Genomic DNA, 19325 nt, shown 5'->3' with positions numbered 1-19325 from the left:
ATGATGGTGAGGAGACAACCGAGGAAACGTCTCCTCATACACTCTTTAATGAGGATTATTTCCAGTAAATTACATCAGACTGTTATTGAACTTTTGCTCAGGAGGCATCCTGGAGATGTCTAATCAAATCCCATTCATTTTGGAAACCTCTGCTCTGCCCCCTTGTGTGTGCGTGTGTTTGTGTGCATGTGTGTGTGCGCGTGTGTGTGTGTGTGTGTGTGTGTGTGTGTGTGTGTGTGTGTGTGTGTGTGTGTGTGTGTGTGTGTGTGTGTGTGTGTGTGTGTGTGTGTGTGTGTGTGTGTGTGTGTGTGTGTGTGTGTGTGCGTGCCTACAGCTATGGACGGGGATGGTGAGGTGATCATCAGCCCAGTGCAGAACTGCAGCCACTGTGAGAGCGGCGAATGCTACGAGAGCAAGGAGACTATCATCTGCTACTGTGACCTCATCCTTGCACCAGACGGAGTGTCCTGCATTAACACCACAGGTCTTACATATAATACTACAGTAGTACAGCGCGAGTAGAGAAGATGCAGGCTCTATTTCTCTCTGTTCCACACAAATATATGAAATTAATCCGAATGTAGAAATGAGCTGAGCTAAATGTAATTGAACCTGTAACAGACTGTGACTCAGAGAATAGATAATGAATTCATCTACAAAAGTAATTAAGCCTGCGAGGCTCTGTACTTTATTGAATCTTTATCTGAGGAAATGTTTTTTAACCGTGCTTTAATCGTTCATGATAATTATCAATATGAAAGATAAGCTAACCTGTTAATGAAAATGATTATAACTGCAGCGCTATTAGCTGTGTGGATTCTTGTTCTGTGATTTGTAAGTTGCCTCCGTGTTGCTCTTTATATTCCCATGTGAAGAATGTAGGTTTAAAGATTTCGCCTGGATCCTCCTGTAGTGACTTTATACAGTGGATTTTTAGTGTGTTTCATAATGGCCTTAAGAAACCTAAATTCATGCAAACGGATCTGCCCATTAGACCATGTCAACATCGACTAAAAACCAGTTCCGAAAGTGCTCCGTCTTCTTCGTGGGTTAAACTGTGACAGAGGAACGAAGACAAACCCCTGTGGACTGAGAATTGCCTCTTCAATTATGATTTGTAATCTCAGATGAATAATACATTTATGAATGTAGATCTGCAATGAATTAATATGGCAGCGTGTCACTTTATAATTTGAAGCAAAATAACAGGGCTATTACCATCTCAATAATATCTTAATGACCTAGAGTCTCTCCTTGCCCTATGATTTGCAAATCTGTTCTCCGTAATGACAAGCAGTAGATAATTCTGTGATGCTAGGTCATTAAAGGTCACACTCTCAATATGGTCTCGCTCGGTGTGCAGATTTGTTCCTCAGTTCAGATAAGTGAAATGAGATCTCCCCTCACCGCTGAAAGGGAATTGACATGCACCGGTTGTCGCCCTCCTAAGCTCTGTTGTGTCATCGCTTTCACATCATTAATTAAGTTGGGGATCAGAGTGGCGAAGTGAATGTTAAAACTCCTCTGGGGAGGATAACAACTGTACAACGCTGTTGTTTCCTCTTGTCTCACAGCCCTGCCGCCTCCGCAGCCGTCTCTCTCCCACCTGGCGCTGGGTCTGTCTGTGGGCACCTCGGCGCTCATCGCCGCCCTGCTGCTCGTCGTGTCCGGGGTCATGATAAGTAAGTGCCAACAAGTACCGACACAACTCAAATCAGAACGGTACTACAACTCTTGAGTGGCACTAATGTGAATTTTAAAGAAACATTCAGGGTTTCAAACTGCAGATATATGATCCTGGAGAATGAACAATTTCATAATTTTTGTACATTTTGGAGATGCAAATTTATACATGTGAATTAATGGTACAAATTAGCCCGAAATTAGCTCCGCAAACGACCTTCAGAACCCAACACCAGTCCAACAGTGCACTGTGCACACACGTACTGATGTGCCAGATGCACTCAGTTTAATGTCATGTTAACTATATTTCAGTCTTTCAAATGAAAACATGGAAAAGGAACACTTGGTATTTTTTTCGTACTTATCTTAGCTGCTGAAGTTTATAGTGTGAAGAAGATCAATGGGATGTTTGAGGGCAGGTTGTGTTGATGATCAGAGGTCGCTGTTAAATGAGCACTTTTAAAGTGAATATGTCCTTAAAAACATTTGATTCACTGCAACGGGGTTTCGACCCGCTGGACAAAACACTTTGTCAAAAAAAGTGTTGTATAAGTTCAGTCTATTTACCATTTAAAAAAAACCTCATCTGTGTGGGGGTCACAACATTATTAACTGGAGATGGAAAAAGCGCCATGTTTCCTTCGCCACTCATTCACTACGGCCTACTGTACATAATAGACAGTATGTCACTGTGTCAAGCACAGACACTTATTGCAATTTTGCATCGTTGCTGATATGAAGTCACACATTATGGGACTGTTAGCAGAAAGGAGATAAACACAAATATTATTATCATAATATTACAATGAGGACAAAGACGTCGGAGGGTCCTTGTTGTACATAGTAGATAAATCAGCAGTACTTGCAGACGCAGCCGTGTTCTGCTGTATAAATTCTTATTTTCGTGATATTTTCGACTTTCTGCTTGTGTGTCCTCTGTTTGCACAACAGACACATGCTCTCTCGCTGAGTATCACACACATCAAGTTCCCCCGTGTCTGACCTGACCCCTCTCAGACGGCCCTTGGCGGCCTGTTGTCAGAATGGGAAGTGAGGCCTCGTGACCAGCACAGACATCAGTCTGCCTGCCTGCTCCCAGGCTATTAGAGCCAGACATACTGTATGCTCTCATTGAGTCATCATCTCCTCCACACACACACACACACACACACACACACACACACACACACACACACACACACACACACACGCGCGTGCACACACACACACACACACACACACACACACACACACACACACACACACACACACACTCACCCCCGCTCGCTCTCAGTCTTGTAGACGGATGCATATATCTTGCCTCCCACCTCCTTTCCTGCACGCACATTAGTAGCTGAGGCAGGGGCAGACAAGGTGTGGGACTACCTCAGTGATGAATGAAACATGTTAATGATGGATGGCTGCTTCGCCGGCAGCTGACAGCACTCGTACATTAGACAGCAGTTGGTAAATAAATAACTCCCCACACACACATAAGCATACGCACAGAAATAATTCTCCCCGCGAATATGTTTCGCAGTTCAGGTCGGGGCTTCTAGCACTGGAAAGTGTGAGGTTTTGTTTGTGTGTGGGTGTGCGAGAGGGAAACAGTCAGCTGTGTCTACATACTGCTGTCCTACGTGAAGTGCTTTCATTTGTAATACTGAGGAAGAAGCAATAATCTGTCTTGGTTTCCTGCTTTGTTCCCATGTTTGTTTATGCGGTAAACGTTTTGTGTATTTAACGCACACACAGATATCGTAAGGGTTTGATTCAAAAACATTATAAGACAAATCGGATATTCAATAAAGAGGAATCGATATTTCACTGACACAAAGGGGATTCCTTTGTGCTGTTGTACAAGCATTTAGTCTTTAGAGAAATAATAACTGTAAAAGCTTTCCACTTTGTGTGCTTTGCCTACGAGCATTTATTGTCTAAAAAACAAAAGGTTTAAGGTTTTGTTTTTTGTTTTTTCAAAACTGTGGATTTTGTTGGGATGAAACTCCTCTGTGATTCTCATCTCACCAGTGTACAGGCGTAAACACACGGAGCTGCAGTCTATTCAGCTGGAGCTGCAGAGTCCAGACTGCAAGCTCAGTAAGCTGCGGGCGTCCACCATCATGACCGACTACAACCCCAACTACTGCTTCGCCGGCAAGACGGCCTCGGTCAACGACCTGAAGGAGGTGCCGCGACGAAACATCTCTCTTACCAGGTGAAAGATTGAACATCTAACACCAAACTGTTGGGTTGAGGTGAAAACACAGTTCTGTACAAAGGTTATGAAAAAAAAAAAACTGGTACAAATGATGCATATATGGTAAAATTAATATAAATATGTCACGGTGTGAGAAGTAGCGTTCCAGACATTAAAGTGAAAAGTCTCCCAGTGCATGGGTCGACTGCGGCTGAGAAATTATTTCTGCCGGGATCTTTTCAATTTTTAATGCATCTTTCATGCCTTGAGAGTTCACCAGTTTATCATTCTGGTTCTTAATCTTTGTGATAAGTTCTTCTTCTTCTTCTGGAAACCATGAATATTTTCCATTTATTACTTGCATTACTCATATAGAGTTATGAAGGTTTGAAGCAGCATCTAAAGAGAAAATCAAAATTATAATTTGGTGTTAACGTGTAACATTATGCACTCTCACTTCTGCAGTATGTTGCCACTGAGGAGACACGTATTTGCTTTTGTGGGCTGTAAAGGTGGAGAAACATCTCAGCCACCCCGGTACAAAGACATCTCTCTTGTTGATTGGCTCACATTAGTAGATTTAGGACATTCCTTCAACAAATCTCAGCATTGCTCTTATTTACATCTTTCTGTGTGAACGTTTCATCTCAGTGCCTTTAATATGAATGTAACTGTAAATAAAAGATGGGGTTTGGTGTGTCTAGGGGTCTGGGTCATGGTGCTTTTGGTGAGGTCTACGAAGGTCTGGCAGTGGGGATACCAGGTGAACCAAGTCCACTGCAAGTGGCGGTGAAGGTCAGTACGAACCCGTTAAAAGCATTGCAACAAAAATACTGCATCAGCTCTTTTCACTGCCGCTATGTTCAGTGTCACAGAGAAGTGCATCAGGCTCAACATGCAAGATATGACAACTACTGTGTATCAAACTGTGATTCGGTTTTCCATCGTCACCAGACTCTTCCGGAAGTTTGCTCTGAGCAAGATGAGCTGGACTTCCTCATGGAGGCTCTGATTATCAGGTAACATCCACTTGGACGATGAACAACATTATGTCTCTCATACGGAGGCCTTTTTCATCCACATGTCCCTGCTGTGTCTCCGCAGTAAGTTCAGCCACCAGAACATCGTGCGCTGTATAGGCGTCAGTCTGCAGGCCATGCCCAGGTTCATCCTGCTGGAGCTGATGACCGGAGGAGACCTCAAGACCTTCCTGAGGGAGACCAGACCCCGGCTGGTGAGGCGCTCGAGTCAACATTGACTTTTAGAATAGACGTAAAAGTGTATCCACTTAGAGCCTCTTAACGTTTAACACTGACATCACCTTTTAGCTTGATACAGCAAACTCATTTGGTTACACACGACACCGTTACGGACTCACAATTACCATTCATTTAGTGTTGTATTTGTTTCTTTGTTTGTTTATTTAGATCCCCATCAGCCTTTGCATAGCAGCAGCTACTCTTCCTTGGGTCTTCATAGTTTACACTTTATACAACTTCATACGATACACAAACATAACACATTGTTTTACGAACCAAATAAACAGGAAACAATTAACACAATTTGAAATGACACAAACACAAAGAAAATACCAAGATCAACCAGATAAATATAATAACTTAACATAAAATGTGTTGACCTGATGGAGACTAGTTTTCCACCAGCTCCTCAGGGACATTGCTGCCTCTTTAGCTGCAGTCAGGTGATATTGTCATTTGTTTGTGATACATTGTTATTATACAGAAATATTGATTATGGCCACTTTAAACTTTTATCTCAAGATTCTCTGATTCAAGTTAGACCAGTCAGATCATGTGTAAATGTTTTCTTTATATCAGTCTTTTTTTTTCTTTTCTTTTTTCAAATCTACCACACATATGTTCACTTCCATCTGATTCTGGGTCTTTGTTCATCTCCTCTCTGTTTGATCAGGAGCAACCGTCCAGTCTGACCATGGTGGACCTTCTCAACGTGGCCAGAGACATCGCTAAGGGTTGCCAGTATCTAGAGGAGAACCAGTTTATACACAGGTACTTCACCAGATCACTGCACAGCAAACACAGCGCATGCTCATGAAAGAATAAAATGAATTCCGTGGTTCTACAGTCCTCCCTACCGCCACACATCACAGAGACAAAAGCAAACGGTAACCAATATACAGTACATATGGGTATGAATACCGACTGTATACAAATAAAATGCAAATGTGCATCAAACAAATAGAGTCGCCGGCATTCATCAGCTAACGTCTGCTCAGATTCATGAACCGTCTCCGTCCAAGCGTAACATTTGGGCTCTGCACGCCTTTTGGCTTTCGTATAATAACAGGAAGGACAAGTGATGAGTTCAGTTTCCGAGCAGCCAGATGGGGTAGCCGGCTTGCCTTTTTACGGTCTGTTTCCAAGGCACACGTCAACAGTGTGCCCCTCCGTCTCCATATTCACAGTGGTCGGTGAACCAGAAGATGTGGCTGAAGAATTATAAAACATGTCTTCAAAAGATCTCCTTCATATTCAAGTAAAAGGTTAAAAAGTGAAAGGTCATAATTGATTCTACAATTGATTCTCCTTCATTGAGTTCTGTCTTTGACTTCCTGGGAATTGGCCAATGACAGATGAGGCCTACTAAACCTTGTTTGCCTCAGCACGGCGCTCCATCTATCTACCTAACGGCTAACTCTTCTCTGGAGGCTCGTGATCTTCTCCGCAATGTGATTTTCTGCCTTCAAAACAGTATTAAAAGGCACCCGAACACTGTCCTTGAAGCTAATTTCAATTTTATGGGTGTGTGTTTACTCGGGGTTGAGAAGAGGGCAGGTGAATGAAGTCGGGTGGAGGAGTTACCGCCACTCAGAAAACGCTGTTTTTTTCTCAGGGATTACAGGGCTGGATGATGAGCTGTGGTGAGCTCCGACAGGTTAAATCACAGGGTTAATGCTGTCTGAGAACAACTCGACGGAGCTATTGTCTGTTTCTGCGCTGGTATTTATCTGTTTTATGGCCGGTGGATCGTGCAGTGTCACTCTTTGGTTGTTTTATTTTACAGCAGGCTTGGCACTCGCAGTGGCATGTGTAACCACCTGAGAAGAAGCTCCGTGCTCCGAGCAGTTTGGTAGATTCATGCAAGGTGTTAAAATAGACGAATAGCAAAGATTGTTCTGGAGCTGCTGCAGTGAAACGGCTCTTTAAGCTGCAGTCAAAATTTACTGTAAATAAGGTCTACAGTATGAGGCCAGTTAATAATGTTTTAATAACAGTCTGCCCTCACATCTCTGTGCTGCATCAACAATATATCTGTGTCCTTCCCGTGAGGCTTCAGACAGACACTGCTGCACTTCATGGCTTGTCCTTGCCTGCAAGATAAAGCAAATCATTTCCTAGTCATTAAACAAGTACTGGTTGGATTTACAGTAGCTATAGAGCCTGATGAAAAAGTGTTTGTGTGTTTGTGTGTGTGTGTGTGTGTGCGTGTGTGTGTGTGTGTGTGTGCGTGCGTGCGTCCCTTCACGCTATGATAGAAACCATTCAGTCTTCCTCAAGTAGCTGAGATGCCCCCAAATATACTGATTGCTTCACTACTTGTTTCTAAATAGGACATTTTGTGATGTGATGACACAGTTTAGGAACTTCTCTGTAGCTGGTTTTGGTAGCTCAGTTTACTCATGCAACAGCTTCAGTCTAAATTAAACTCAAGCAAAGTAAACCACAGATCTTCTGAGATAAACTGAGACACAAATGGATGCCCTAAAAAACAGTTGTTGTTATTTTATTCCAAAGTCATTAATATCAAATTTGAGGTTGAGTCGTTTCCAACACGTCTGGCACATTGAAGTGGGACTGCCATGCACGGTGGTATTCCCTGTCTTAAAAGCCCTCACTTTAAATCAATCTGAACTATTACTGTATCCTCATTGTGTCATGTCCCATCTGAGAAGATCTAAAGTGTGGAGGCCAAACATCAAAACAATGTGCTTCTGTCTCGCACACTCACAGAGCCGAGCGCGGTGCTTTCTGTCGCTGGTAGTTGTTCGTTTCCTGCGATTGAGCTCAGTGGCACATGATGCTATTCAGATGTTCAATCTTTACTGTTTATTAGCCTTAGCGTGCACTTGTATGGAGTCTGATGAGCAGCAGTGTGCTCCCAACATTACTTTCTCAGATGTTCTCAAAGTTGGATGCCCGGGGAGCAGAATTCAGTGTGTGGGCTCAGTTTCCATTTCCCCAGACGGGAGCATGGCACACTATGTCTCAAAGAATAACCAACCCAGTACAGTGCAAATATGACTTTTTTTTTTTTTTTTTTTCTGTAACCCATTCTGCCTTCATATGCGGTGGAACATTTCAATCTTTTCTCTCCATGCGATGTGTGGGCAGAGTCATAAAGGCTCTGTAAGAAACTGTACTCTTTGCCAGCTTGCCCAGGGCAATGCGGTAGTTCTGCCGAACGTAAGATCCAACAGGAGAGCATCTGTAGGTGTTTCATACGTGCAGCTCTCTTATAGATGCAAATGTATTAAACAACTTTTGTAAGATACTGAAAAGACGAGGCATAAAGTTAGCTGTGTGAATTTCAAGCTCTTCCACTGTACCCCCATATATCAAAACACAGCACGAATCAGACTTACAGTACTATTGTCTTGTCATCAAGCTCCATCAACCCATGCACGTACACGCCTGATCCGCGGCTGTGTTTTTTTTCTTTTCTTTCAGGGACATCGCAGCTCGGAATTGCCTTCTAACCTGCAAAGGTCCAGGCCGCGTGGCCAAGATCGGAGACTTTGGGATGGCGCGAGACATTTACAGGTATAATCCCAAAACACGGAACTGACTGATAGAAGACAGCAGGCAGGACCTTCATAGCTTAGTTAACCATTATGATGAAATCCACAAGTAGACTGAAAAACAGACACAGCTCACACCAAACTAAGAACGGAAAGGAAAATGTAAACATGAAAAGAGATGTTCTGGTTAGTGTACATTTGAAATTCATGTGTTTTTCTGTAAGAGGCGTGCCGAGACCAAGAATACTTCCAAAACCGGGCTGAGGGATTACAGTAACATTGTAGCATGATGTTGGAGGTATATATGGGTATTAATATACAGTATAGTACAGATAAATATATCATCTTTACTGTGTTGCAAAGATATATCACCACCTAATGCTGTGAATGTGCACATGTTGGTGCCGTGACGACAGAACCTCAACTCTGCACCAGGTGAGATTTTTGTGTGTGAATTTGCACAATAGTTATGAAGATGAGAGAGAAATCCGCCAGCCCTCTGATCTGACATGCTGATGGTTAGAGAGCAGCTTTCACTACCCTCGCAGGTCTGAAGTATCTGTTGTACCTGAGCCCACGCAGCATCCCCACTAGATACATGAGGTTGGAAATGTGCTTTGTTGCAGCTGTAACTACAACCAACCTTTTCATCATGACACAGCCTGAGATACACTTCTACCAGAGGCTGAACCGCTGGATGCCAGCAAAGAAGACTTTCAGTTGCTCTCAAGTTTCTCTTGAATAGATTGTTATAGTTTGCAGCTAATGCTACTTGAAGGTTAAAGTTGTAAGATCATCTTTGGTTGAAAGGAAAAAAATGTGAGTCTGTTGGTGGGACTGCAAGGAAAACTCCGGGCTTCATGTGTGTATACTTTTCCTTCAACTTTTTATTCTTCTTTAAGAATGTTTTTGGAGCATCAACACAAGCTACTTAAAGCAGTTTGAGGAAATGACTTTTCTTTATGCACGGACTGTTTTCCTTAACAGCTGGATTCTGTGATTTAGATCATGTTTGATCATTATTCTTTCACTCCATATGCAAATAGCGTAAAACATACTATGTGTTGCTGCAAAATGTTATAATACAGATAGTGATATTTCAAAAACTGAACCAATCTACATGTGCCAAAAGTTTTTGTTTTGTTTTGGGGTTTTTTTAACGAATACATCATCCAAATAAACAAATTTGATATCAATCCCATAGATTTCATATTTGTTCATTTGTGTTGTTGGTGACCAAGATGCAGACTGAGTGAGACATTTTACTCTGAAGAAATAATCGTATCAGTGTCCGCTGTGGACTCCATTGGTGGTGACTCTACCTGTTTATTACTTATCAGCCAACTTGTAATGTGATACTGATATGCTGCAAAAAGCAAATTAGACAGTTCTTGAGGTCGGTCTCTCATATCATATGCTCTACTGTATGTTGTGCATCTTGTAAATGTGTGTTAAAACATTCCTACACACAAAAACAAGTATAATCTGACTGAACTATCTTAGTGAGAGTATCAGCTCTGTAATTAAAAAAAAAAAAAGCTTTACAACTTTCATTGTGGACTCTTTTGAACTAAATGTTGACGCTGCTTTATTCTCCATTACACTGTTGTACTGATGCCTTTAATCTACATCAACTCATCTGTAGCCCCAACAGCGTCTCATTATTCCCGGCTCAACTTTCTGATACAGCTACCACTATTTCACGTGACACCATTTAAATGAGTGCGCAATCCAGCTGGGAAATCTCCGCAGCCTTTCATCTGGATAGAAACTAGAGCAGGGGAAATATGTCACAACACTCAGCTGTATCAACGCAGCACTTTCGAATCATCCAATGGAAAGTCGTACAAGAGCAAAGTCACTCTCTGAGCATCCGGAGAAGGCTGTTGCACAACATCCCTGGGGAGCCACATTAGGAGCGCTTGATTTAATTGCTGATGTCAGTTTTTCAGGTGCCACGCTGCGATTTTGTTTTTATCTCCCAGCTCGGGGCTGCGTGGCGCAGGGACTTTTTCAGCATCATTGTTATTGTGTTGAGAGAGAGAGAGGGAGAGAGAGAGAGGGGTGGTTGTTTCGCACGGTGCCACCAGGCCGTTGATGTGTTCTTTTTTGCTGTTTCGTGATGTTACCCTACTGCTATGTGACAAGGGACATAGGACTGTTTCTGAGGCGACCACGGGGGGACAGGTGCCCAAGCGAGGGACCGGGACGAGGCTTAATGTCAGCTTTTTGGATTCTGATAGCAGAGCCGCGGGCCCGCTTGCACGTGGTCTCTCATCCACAGACTTCCTCTCTCACTCCCAGGATGTCACACGCATGCATGCGCACCAGTGATGTGCCGGTAAATTTGAAACAAAAATAAATAAATAAAAAAAAGCCGAGTAAACAATAGCTGCCAGACAGTAATCATCCAAAGGCCACCAGCGGCCGGTCTGAAGAGAGATGCACTGAGGTTTAAAAAAAAAAGAAAAAGAAAAAGCATCGCTGCCTTAAATGACCGTATATTCATAGGAAGTATTCACAGCGGTCGTGTGGCATGACTTTAGTTTGAATGCATCAATGTCACACATGCAGACACACACAAACAAGGCACAACAAAAAACATTCAGCTCAAACAAACACGAGCGTGGCGCTCCACCGTGGTGTCCTCAGGTGCACGCTTCTACCTTACTTTCCATTCATCACGGTCCGCTCCGTGCCTTTGTCTCCGACTGTTAGTTTTTCCCTCTAATACCTCCCCACCCCACCCCACCCCACCCCACCACCCCGCCGCTCACAGTGCTCACACACACACACACACACACACACACACACACACACACACACACACACACACACACACACACACACACACACACACGCAACACCTCCATTTGGGCTATAGATTTCTTGAGACTGTATTTTAAGCTTCCCTAATCTGCAGCTCAGCTTTCAGTCTGTGTTGGTGGTTTTCTCAGCAGTAATAAATATGTCCATAGTCCCTGTGCAAAAAAGAAAAAAGAGGTCCATCTACTGTTAGGGGGATTATCAGTCTTATGTGTACATTTTTTTTTACCATCCTTCAATCTTTTCAAAACATTTCAGCATTCTCTAATGGGCAGACTGAATGTACCAACGTTTATTACCAACGTCGTCTATTTTTAAAGGTTTCTCTCGCTTGTGGAGGTCAGACGAGTTGTCCGCTGCAACCGGGTTTTTTGTTGTTGTTGTTGTTGTCTTATTATCACTACAAAATAAACAGAGCAACAAACACAGGATGAGCGCACACTGCTGCAGCCCGTTCATCTAGTTGCATGTTATTGTTGTTGTTGTTGTTGTTTTTTATAGAAGCCAGTCCACTTCCCTTACTGTTTCCTTTATTAGGCTGAGTAGGAGGATTAGAGGGATACTGATATGGCTGCAGGATTCAATCCCTTATTGTTAGCCATCAGTGACTGGATCACATTATTTGAACTGATAGATGAAGGCTCGTTGGGCGGGTATCTACGTCACAGCCTTGCGGTAGTTCTGAGCCAATCTATCAAGCCAACAGACTATCAGTGATTGTTTTCTCTGCTTCGTTGATCGATCGTGCGTAAATTTCCTCACGTGGTAACTTCTTATGCCAACAGCTAGCGAAGTATATATTTCCCTTTTAACCATATTGTGTGACTGCATGTCATCTATGTCCATCTGTACTCAGCGATTCTCCCCCGCAGAGACGCAGCTGCAGCTCTGAAAGTAAATGATGGGTGTTCCGGTTATTCGCATCGAGTTCGTACTGTAGGAAGCAGTCACCATCGATTCTTGTACTGCTCTAACCTGAGTTTGTGATGTTTGCAGTGTTTGTGGTTTGGTTTTGTCATTTGATGACTGCAGCCGGGGCTCAGCTGCAAAATTGTGATCGCTGCATAAATACTGCACGTCTGTTCCAGCCTCTCGGCCCGAGTCACGTGTTATCGTGGATTTCATTTTACGCATCACTTTCAAGAGGTTGTGTCCTCTGGCTTTTCACAGAAGTTTTGACATTTTTGCTCCAGGTTGAGCAACAGCTCCTCCCGAAGCTGGAGACGACATGTGGCGGCTCACGCAGCCTGAGCACACAGGCTGTGAATGGTGCGTCTGATCGGTATCTTTTTTTTTCTTCTTCTTCTTCTTCTTTTTTGCTTGTTGCCCCATATTTTATCCGAGCTACAAATGTCCGATTCATTTCTCCGATGTGCCCGTGATTCTATTCTTCTCTTTGTTTATTGAATTATGAGTCCGGTGAACACCATCTGAACCCTCTCGTCGCGCTGCTCACAGTCCCACCTGCGAGCTGCCCGCTGTAATTACAACGGCGTCCTGTGCAGCCATGTGCAGCTCCGGCAGAGCAGCTGCCGCTCCGCTCCGGTGTCTGCTGGAGAAACACTCGCACTGCTTCTGCTTTACTTTTCCGGAGCCGCGGGGATTTGAATTGGCAAACGTCCAGCCACAAAGTCACATTTACGATCACGCACTTGTCGTGTTTACAAAACAAGCGCTCGGGAATAAAGATGCATTTTTATGACAAAACGACCGGGGGCAAACGCATTTACTCCTCCTGCGTCAGCCTACTCTGTGCCCAAAAAAAACCCCAAAAAATGCAGCTGACACGACATAAGATCCTGATGCGTGTTTATTTGTCCTCGTGGACACCGTGATGGACGTCTGCCCCCGCTGTGCGCCTCGAGCCGGGAGAAACGAACCCAGCGGTGCTGACCTCTAATCACTGCCACAAAAAAATCAGACAGAGCACACGTCAGATCATTTCTGAACCGACGCAAATCGCAGGACGGCATTGAAATGGCTGAGACACGGGACTCATGGGAGAAGGATCGGCCTCCTCTCTCTCTCTCTCTCTCTCTCTGCGAGATAAGGACTTCTGAAAGGGCTTCTCACCGACTTGTTCTCGAGCTGAACATGCGTTGGGGATCAGAGAGCTGATACAGCCTCCGACAAACACTGAATTAATTGCAAGATGTGAGAATTTTTTTTTTTTTTTTTTTTAACGCACTGCTTTTGAGGGCAGTGGCGTTGCCATGGTGATGGTGCTGAAGATATTGGTTTTCATTTACAATGGTTCCCTTTTTTTCCCCTCGATAATAGTTAGCAAACAAAAAAAACAATATTACCATGTGGTGATTTTACTATTCAAAACGTGCGTGTGTGCGTGCATGTTTTGCGTATACAGGGCAAGCTACTACAGGAAGGGCGGCCGTGCCATGCTGCCTGTGAAGTGGATGCCACCTGAAGCCTTCATGGAAGGCATCTTCACATCTAAAACAGACACCTGGTGAGAATCTCGCACGTTTTCTGGTATTTCACCTCCAAAGTTTCTCTCCCAGACGACTGCGGTTCAAACCTCCTTCTGTCCTTCCATGCATTTGATCCCTCCCCATTTGTTTTTTTTCTTTTAATTGCTTGTCTCCTCTCTGTCTTGTCCTCTGCTCTCATCCTTTACTTGCCTAGATTTTATAACTTGATTATCCTTTGTCTCACTCACTTCCTTTTTTTTGTACTTATTATCTCAAAGGTCATTTGGGGTTCTGCTGTGGGAGATCTTCTCGTTGGGCTACATGCCATATCCAAGTCGCAGTAACCAGGAAGTGTTGGAGTTTGTGACCAACGGTGGAAGAATGGACCCACCTAAAAACTGTCCAGGGCCAGTGTAAGTGCAGATCCACACACACGCTGCATGAATTCATCTGACCACAGCGAGAGCTCGAATTGATCTTCTCCACGACGTCAAGAAAATGCTGCTCAGTCACGTAAGATGCGCACACGGGCATCCAAACAAAGAAACAAACACATACAGAGGCGGACATGAAAGGCTTCGATGATTCTCTGATATTTACAGGTAAACAGATTGAGAAGGTGTCAGAAAGATTGCTCACAGTGTGTTCAATATGGAGACCACACAAACAGTTTGCTTTCATGTTTGCCTCCCAATCTGGAGAAAGTCATGGGGAGCAGATAGGAGGCTTAAAAAACATTCCCAAATCCCACCGTATTATTCCCTCACTCTTTAATATACCGCCTCTCATGTGAACTCTATTATGAAATATATACACACACACACACACACACACACACACACACACACACACACACACACAACATACACACATTTTATCTCTCTTTTTGTCATACCTTTGTTTAAGCTACACTTTCGCCTCTCTGTTATATCACAGTTTATCCTTCCAACCTGTCAGACACAGCTTTGTAGGTCACCTTTTTGCATGTTCCCTGTGAATATATATATAGGTTTTTTTGTGTGTTTTTTTTTTTTTTTAATAACATGGCCCCGTGATGTTCTCTCCCACAACAGGACACAGATTGCTGAAAGCAGCTCTAAAGTCAGATCAGCAGTTAAAACAATAATTTGTGGATGTTTACGTCACTGGACTCCACCTGTAATCTGCACCACTCTTGTAATAATATCTGAGACGGGTGTGAAATTCCACTCAAATTCTGACTGAGAAAATCAAAACTGCTAATAAGAATATTTTGTCAAAAGAGATCCCTCAGCCTGTGCTGTCTCTACAGCTGCATGCAGTGGGAGGGAATGTGTCCACGATTTTCCGCCTGTGTGTTTTTAGGTACCGTATAATGACTCAGAGTTGGCAGCACCAGCCGGAAGACAGGCCGAACTTCTCCACCATCCTGGAGAGGATTGACTACTGCTTACAGGTGACTCAGCACGGCACGGTGTGAGACCTGGAAATAACTAACTGCAACTTTATTTCTTGATTTTAATTGAGATTTTTCTATTTACTGCACGCGTTGTCTTTGAAGGATAAGTTTGAATGAAATGTGATGAAAACGTAAATGATTTCTATGTGAAAAGAATAAGATGCACCTGCTGATCGTCATCATATCTGATCTCTGATTGGACACCTTCATTTTAGGACCCTGATGTGGTGACCATGCCGCTGCCTGTCGAGTATGGACCCGTTCCTGAGGAGGAGGAGCGCGGCGTCATGCGCCCTGACGACCCCTCAGCTCCGACGGTGCTGGTGAACGCCCAGGTGCCTGATGGGGAGGCTCCGCAGCCGCCTCCATCATATCCTACAGAGGAGAGCCGGAGAGGGGGGGAGCACAGTGTCGTGACGAGCACAGCATCGGAGGCCAAAGCACAGACATCCGCGCAGTCCCAACCGTACCTCCACCAGCACCAGCAGCCTCACACGCAGACCTCTGTTGCTATGACTACCACAAACGCAGTCACTTCCATTGCCCCCTCGACACTCACTGCCAAGGTACCCCATATCGCCACCCAGCCCAGCCCAGAGGGGGGGCACATAAACCTGGCTTTCGCCCAGGGCCATCCACCAGAGAAGGAGGGCCACAACGGGAAAAACACCAGTCTCTGGAATCCCACCTACGGCTCGTGGTTCCTGCAGCAGCAGCAGAGGAAGCACCAGCACCAGCAGCAGCAGCAGCAGCAGCAGCAGAGGCAGGGAGGGGTGGGTGGAGCAGGAGGTAGTGGCGGCAGGGTGCCCGGCGAGGGGCAGGAACATGTTGGCCGGACGGTGGCGGAGGTGGCGGGGGCGTTGGGTCTGCAGCACCAGCACAAGCAGTACCAGCATCAGCTCCAGCAGCAGCACCAACTCCAGCTGCTGCACCATCAGCAGCAGCAGCAGCAGCAGCAGGGTTTCTGCAGACCGCTGTTGCCCCCTCCGCCCCCTCCAGCCGCTCAGTCACCTTTGCTTTTAGATTCAGCTGCCTTGCCCCCAGTTCCCCTCTACAGACTGAGACGTTTCCCTTGTGGCAACATCGGCTACGGCTACCAGGAGCAAGGCCTGCCGTTGGAGGCCGCCCACGGTAACCCCAACCCGCCTCCTCCTCCACCGCAGGGCACCATGCCCTCAGCAGCCCACCAGAGGGGGACCTCTATTCCCACTTCAATGACCCTGGGTCGGTCAGGTATGTCCGAAGACAGCCGTCCACTTCTAGTTACTATGGGGACAGTGCAGGACCCGAGGCTGCCCAGGATGGAGGGCCACAACGCCACCGTGCTTTAGCCCGAATATCTGTACTGCTGGTGTTTTTTTTTTTTTTTTTTTTTTTCAGGCCCTGTCTTTGGAGACAGTGTGTTCAGGACACATAGCAAGACACACTGTGCAAGGACAGAGACCACTTTTCACCTCCCCCACTGTCCCACCCTCTCCTTCAAAGAGAACCCATCTCTATGAAACAGGCTTTTTACATGAGAACATTGGAGGTGTGTTCAAATCCCCGACGGATGCTAAAGCACAGCACGGAACTAAAGAGCTGTTGGAAGCAAAATGTAGAGTAAAGGCTAGTTTTCAGAGTTTAAAAAAAATAATAAATGTATTTTTTCAACGCTGGAGGGATCAGGACGGAGAGAGAAAACTGAGAGAGAATCACAGGAAGGCTTTTCATGTTGTTTGTGACCAGAAGCATCTCTGGCCACGTGTTCTGCTTCTGGTCTGTCAGAATAGACTGTCAGGAGGATTAAAGCTCAAGATGTTGCCAGATTTAAGATTTTGACTCACAAACTTTGGTCACCTGTTTGACTGCATCTGCCAGCCACACGTGTCAGTCCTACTGCAGAGCCCTCACGCTGTTACTTCTCCTTTTGGGAAGAGAGCAGTGCGGTGAATAAACTTGCATCAGACAATTTTTCCGAGAACATCACAGAATTCGAACACTGGATTACCAGAGACATTTATACAAAAAAAAAAACAAACAAAAAAAAAATACTGGGAAAAATGTGTTTGTTGATATTTGCTTGCCTGCTTGTTTATTTATTCATTTGTTTATTTATTATTTGGGAGTGGTTCTATAAATTATTAATGAACATCCTTTTTCAAACCCAAACAAATTCATTTCACATCAACTGGTTTTCACTTTTGGTTTCTCTCAGCTGCAACAGACTCCAAACACTGATGCAGGTAATCGTTAATGTCCTTTTAGGGTGGAATAGATGGATAAACAGAGCAATGATGCTGCTGGGAGGGATTATTTTACAAAAGAATATAACCAACTGAAGACAAGCCAGCTCAGCAACATTTAGGAGTTGGGTTTTGTGTTACTGCAGACGATTTGAAGTAACTCGTCGCCCATGGTCCCATTGAAATGCTCTTTGAACTCCTATTTTGTTCCCAGCTCCACTCAGTTGAAAGAGAGCTTTGAGACAGTGGAGATGAGGCTTTTCGTTACTGATGGCTTCGTCAGTAACCTCTTATTAATTCTTTTCTTGTTAAAAGATTCTTCTTTCCCCTTCCTGTCTGGATATAGAAACAGTGGATATTGCTGAATCAATCTTAACCTTCAAATTGTCATCTTGAAGCACTCCACGTTCCAAAATTTGCATATTTTATCTTTTCTATTACAAGATGTCTGTTGTGGAATACAAATGAGTCAGACGGAAAAGTTGAAATACGAACTGCTTTTGCTCCACATGTGAATGAAACCCAGGATCAGTCTGACTCACTCTTTTTCAAACACATGGTGTTAACACTAGTCTGCTTTTTTCAGTTTATACACACTTACATCCAATATATCTATCAAATGATACCATGAGCGTGTTGATATTTATGAATGATGATATTTTTTGATGCTTCTGCTTGACAGTATTTGAAGGTCCTATCAGTCCATCTGCTGTAAAGAGATGATGAGCTGTCATGTACGTGTCATGATGAACAGTGGTTAAGATAAATGCAGTTCTGTCGGCAAACTCAACGAGCAACTTCGATATTGGCTAATGAAAACCTCTTTGCTTTGTCTCCAGTGCCTGTGTTTAACTGCATTCACTCTGTGTTCTCCTCACAGCTCATCTCTGTCGTTTGATGTGAAAAATAAACTGCACCTGTAAATGTTGTAATTATAAAGTATTGTACTATGGCTCTGGCAAAAGCTGTACATTGCCCTTCAGAAGACGTTCGCCAAAATTAATAAATTACTATATAATAAATAGCCGAATTTGTGTCAATGCTGCTCTGCTTGGGGTAGAGACACTGTTAATCGAAAGAATTGAAAGAGGATTGGTGACTACAGTTGGGAAAAAAAACAATCGTCCAACACGACAGTCATATGATAGCATGTTGTCCGAAAATTAAAGGAAAAAAAGGTCGTCCAAATTATGTTAAAAAAGTCATTGAGCCTGCAACCTTCTGACTGGGAGGCAACAACATTAACCACTGCACCACCGTGCTTCCTTCAAGAAAGTGTTTAAAAGTCATATAAGTAATATAAGTCAGACAAACATGCAATAGAGGCAGCACAACTTTGCAGTTGCTAGCGTATGACTTAGTACTATAGTATGACTTTTTGATCATATTTTAGACGACATGCTATAGTATGACTTTTTGATCATATTTTAGACGACATGCTATAGTATGACTTTTTGATCATATTTTAGAAGACATGCTATAGTACGACTTTTTGATCATATTTTAGAAGACATGCTATAGTATGACTTTTTGATCATATTTTAGACGACATGCTATAGTATGACTTTTTGATCATATTTTGGACGACATGCTATAGTATGACTTTTTGATCATATTTTAGACGACATGCTATAGTATGACTTTTTGATCATATTTTAGACGACATGCTATAGTATGACTTTTTGATCATATTTTAGACGACATGCTATAGTATGACTTTTTGATCATATTTTGGACGACATGC

At 43.8% G+C, this 19325-nt stretch overlaps 1 protein-coding gene across 1 annotated transcript in view; it reads left to right on the top strand.

The window, feature by feature from the left end:
* Positions 1–18611, top strand: part of alk (ALK receptor tyrosine kinase) — a 343730-nt gene extending 325119 nt beyond the window's left edge. The window contains exons 18-29 of the mRNA XM_069714659.1: positions 335–500; positions 1579–1682; positions 3715–3901; positions 4588–4678; positions 4838–4902; positions 4988–5117; positions 5816–5913; positions 8593–8685; positions 13855–13956; positions 14197–14331; positions 15263–15353; positions 15572–18611. Coding sequence (XP_069570760.1) covers positions 335–500; positions 1579–1682; positions 3715–3901; positions 4588–4678; positions 4838–4902; positions 4988–5117; positions 5816–5913; positions 8593–8685; positions 13855–13956; positions 14197–14331; positions 15263–15353; positions 15572–16687 — 2378 coding nt within the window. The 3' untranslated portion in view covers positions 16688–18611. The remainder of the gene's footprint in view (positions 1–334; positions 501–1578; positions 1683–3714; positions 3902–4587; positions 4679–4837; positions 4903–4987; positions 5118–5815; positions 5914–8592; positions 8686–13854; positions 13957–14196; positions 14332–15262; positions 15354–15571) is intronic.
* The last annotated feature ends 714 nt before the right edge of the window (positions 18612–19325 follow it).

The sequence above is a fragment of the Brachyistius frenatus genome, unplaced genomic scaffold (assembly GCF_029030835.1).
Source record: "Brachyistius frenatus isolate BFR_SWC_R1_liver_20210118 unplaced genomic scaffold, ASM2903083v1 Contig_133, whole genome shotgun sequence".
In the NCBI taxonomy this organism is placed as follows: Eukaryota; Metazoa; Chordata; class Actinopteri; family Embiotocidae; genus Brachyistius; species Brachyistius frenatus.
Note: the sequence above shows the minus strand (reverse complement) of the source record. Positions and strands in the feature narration are given on the sequence as shown.